General features: G+C 36.1%; 1 protein-coding gene across 1 annotated transcript; it reads left to right on the forward strand.

Annotated features, from left to right (window-relative positions):
- Nucleotides 1-2,121: 2,121 nt before the first annotated feature.
- Nucleotides 2,122-3,222, forward strand: LOC145988074 (zinc finger MYM-type protein 1-like). The gene has a single exon (XM_083122910.1). The coding sequence runs from the start codon at nt 2,122-2,124 to the stop codon at nt 3,220-3,222; it is 1,101 nt and encodes a 366-aa protein (XP_082979036.1).
- Nucleotides 3,223-3,618: the final 396 nt, after the last annotated feature.

Consider the following 3,618-nt stretch of genomic DNA (forward strand, 5'->3'; position numbering starts at 1 on the left):
ATTTATATCAGAGAATATTCAATTATTATTTGTCTGCGTTTATGTGCACTTAATAAGGCCAAAACATGCATTAAAAGTAGCATAATATGCACTATAAATTTTAAAAGCGTGTCTCAAAAATTGTGTTATTATTGTCTACCTATATATTTCTTGACATTTTCAATTAGCTGCTTTGATTTAGTGGCAGTAGAACGAGAGAAATTAAACCCTCTCCGCCCCCAGCTTTCCAACGGTTGTCGTCAGCACTGTCCACCACGGCCAGTACCTCCAAGGACCTCCCTTCCTCCATCCCCTGCCCTTCTCAAGTTTCCTGTCCCTTCCGTTCCTTTGTGAATGCAGCAGGGAGAGGTAATATTTTAAACTGTTACAGTGGATCTCTCTAAGGAAGACCGAAGCAGCAAATGAGAATCTATTTGTTTTGTTCATTTCTTGATATAAGAAATACATGATCTGCGAACGACAGAAAAAATAGTGTCAACAAAATTTGAGATATTGGAGCATTTTTATCAGAATACACACACAATCCACACACGTTTCCATTACACACATTGGCAACGCTGATATTTAAGTTAAAGCTATAAAAATCAAAACATTACACAATTCTTTCTAAAGTTATTATTACTCCTTGGCATATTTTCGTGGTGTTCTTTCTTTTAAAGCTGTAATTGCGTTTAAGTTGGGTAAATCCCATATGTTTGTTACACAGGTGGAAAAACAGCAGTAAGATACATCAGGGCTAGCTCTTGTGCTTCCAAACCACGAAATTGTATAATTTTATTAATTTGTCTTGTACAAAGTTAGTATTTTGAAGGTTTAAATCAACGAAGAATCACATAAGAATATTTCAACTTTGAAAATTAATACTTTAAAATTGATTTTAAGGGAATCCTGAGAATACTGACATATACTTATGATATGGCGAATAAGTTCTTATAGTATTTGCATTAACTATATTTAAAGGATTTTTAATTGCACTTATTTAAACACAGGGATAAGTACTTATTATTTCCTGAATTTTCCGTTCCAGATGTGCGTGCTGAAATGAGTGATGTTGTAAGCTCTTCAAAAAAATCTCTTAAAGATTCTTCTGAAGAAACATCTTGTTCTGGAAGTGGAAGTTCCAATATGTTTGACAACAGACCATATCACCCCTTCAATATTTCACCACAGATAATTAATGGGCGTAAGTTCTACTTTCAAACGAAGCTCTATCGTGAGTATCCTTGGCTTCATTACAATTCATCCATAGAAGGATTTTCTTGTTATTATTGTTGCAAGGCACTGAAGAAAGGACTCTTTCGACAAAAGTATGATGAAGTAGTGAAAGTGTCCGATCTCGTGAATGGTCGTGGATTCCGTAAATGGAATAAAGCAAATGAGAAACTGACTTCACATGAATGCAGTCCACTTCATAAGGACGCTGTAACGATACTCGGTGGTCTTGAATCCGTTCCAATTTGCAGTGTGCTTTCTTCTGCAAAGAACGAACAGCAGAAATGTGCAAGAGTGGCTTTGCGTGCAATGATTAATTCTTTGCGTTTCTTGGCTAGGCAGGGAATTCCTTTGCGAGGACATTACAAGGAAAGTGGAAATGTATACCAGCTCAATCAACTCAGAAAAGATGAAACACCACAACTTGAACAGTTTTTGAAAAGAAAAAAGGACTTCAGTTCTGATGTTATTCAAAATGAAATACTACAAATTATGGCTCACTGTGTTTTACGAGAAATAATTTCTGAAGTAAGAGAGAACAAGTTATTTAGCCTAATTGTCGATGAGACTTGTGACATTAGCTGTAAAGAGCAAGTTTCAATCAGTGTGCGAACAGTAAATGACTTAGAGGTACGTGAATGTTTTTTGGGTCTATACGAAACATCTAACACAACAGGAAGTGCTCTGCATGACATTATTATCGATGGTTTGCAGCGATTTAACTTGCCCTTAGAACATCTTAGAGGGCAATGTTATGATGGGGGCGCTAACATGTCTGGTGTAAGAAAAGGCGTTCAAGCATTAATCAAACAGAAACAGCCTTTAGCATTATTTGTACACTGTAATAACCACAATTTAAACTTGGCTCTTCAAGATACCACAAGAACCATCCCTCTTTTGAGAGACACAATGAACTTGATAAATGATATTGGTGTATTTCTAAAGGATTCCCCAAAAAGAATATCACAGTTCAAAGACATCAAAGCTGCTGAAGGAGTGTCGGAGTTTACCTCACCTCGCCCTCTGTGCCCAACAAGATGGTCAGTTCGTACGTCAGCTTTACATGCGATAGTTGAAAATTATTCTGCATTATTAGCGTTCTTCGAGAACATTTCTAGTGCTCCTAGTGATTCTTCAAGCAAGGCCCGTGGTCTTCTTGACAACCTAATGAAAGGATCTACAGTCTTTGGAATCTTACTTTGTCAGTTAATTTTTGCGCCTACTGAAAAACTAAGTATCTCTCTTCAGAAGTCTTCCCAAACAGTCATCGGTAGCAGAGAAGCTGTTGAAGTAGTATTGAATCATCTGAAAGGAAAGCGAAATGATGAAACATTTCAGAAAATTTGGAATAATGTCCACCAATTAATAGAGGACTATGCTTTACTTCCACCGCTGCTACCTAGAGTACGGTGTCCACCCAAACGTTTAGAGCATTCTGAGAAACCAGCTGAACCTCATAGGTGGTCCTCTGTTGAAGATATGTACAAAACAGTATTTTTTGAAGCACTAGATAATATTTGTGGAGAAATATCGTATAGATTTGATCAGCCTGATTTCAAAACCTACTGCGAACTGGAAAATCTAGTACTTTTGTCACCTGAAAATTGGAAGCAGTCTATGATAACTGAAGCTGAAAAGAGGGGAATTCCAGCAACAAAACTGAAATTGGAGATGGAGATGTTTTCAAGACTTTCGGAGATAAGAGGAATCCATCAAGTTGTAGCAAAATTCAGAAGTTTACACAAGGAAACTAGAAACCTTTTTCCCTTGATTGAGGCATTATTGAAGGAACTTCTTGTAATTCCAGCAACATCAGCAACTGCTGAGAGAAGCTTCTCCACATTGAAGAGGATTAAAACTTACCTAAGGAGCACAATGTCCCAAGAACGATTGAATCACCTTTGTGTGCTTCATGCTTATCAACACCATTTAGACAACTTGGACCTGGCAGTATTGATGAAGGAATTTGTTAACAATGAGTACAGAAAAAGTGTATTTGGAAAAGTGTAAAGGCAGGGAAATAACACTTCAGTTTTCATGTTGCTTTCTTAAATATTGAAATGATTTGAAATATTGAAATATGTTTAGGTTCATGAAGTGTAATTACAACATAACATTTGCATTCCATTTATGTGTATGCAGTGGATGTACAGTATTGCCAGGTTATCTTGAAGTACATTTTCCCATGTTTTATGCAGTAATACTACTGAAAAAGTATAGCTTATTTGAGACTTATTATTGTTGCATTATTTTAACGATTATATCATTGAAATTCTGTAGCAAATTCAACTTTTAATCAATAATATAGTCATCACAGTACCCAAAGCATGACATTTTACTTTTAAATAGTTGTTTTATTCTCGCTTACATATTCATAAATGTTACTACGTATGCATGAGGTTTGAG

The sequence above is a fragment of the Lepisma saccharinum genome, chromosome 5 (genome assembly GCF_977018435.1).
Source record: "Lepisma saccharinum chromosome 5, izLepSacc3.1, whole genome shotgun sequence".
In the NCBI taxonomy this organism is placed as follows: domain Eukaryota; kingdom Metazoa; phylum Arthropoda; class Insecta; order Zygentoma; family Lepismatidae; genus Lepisma; species Lepisma saccharinum.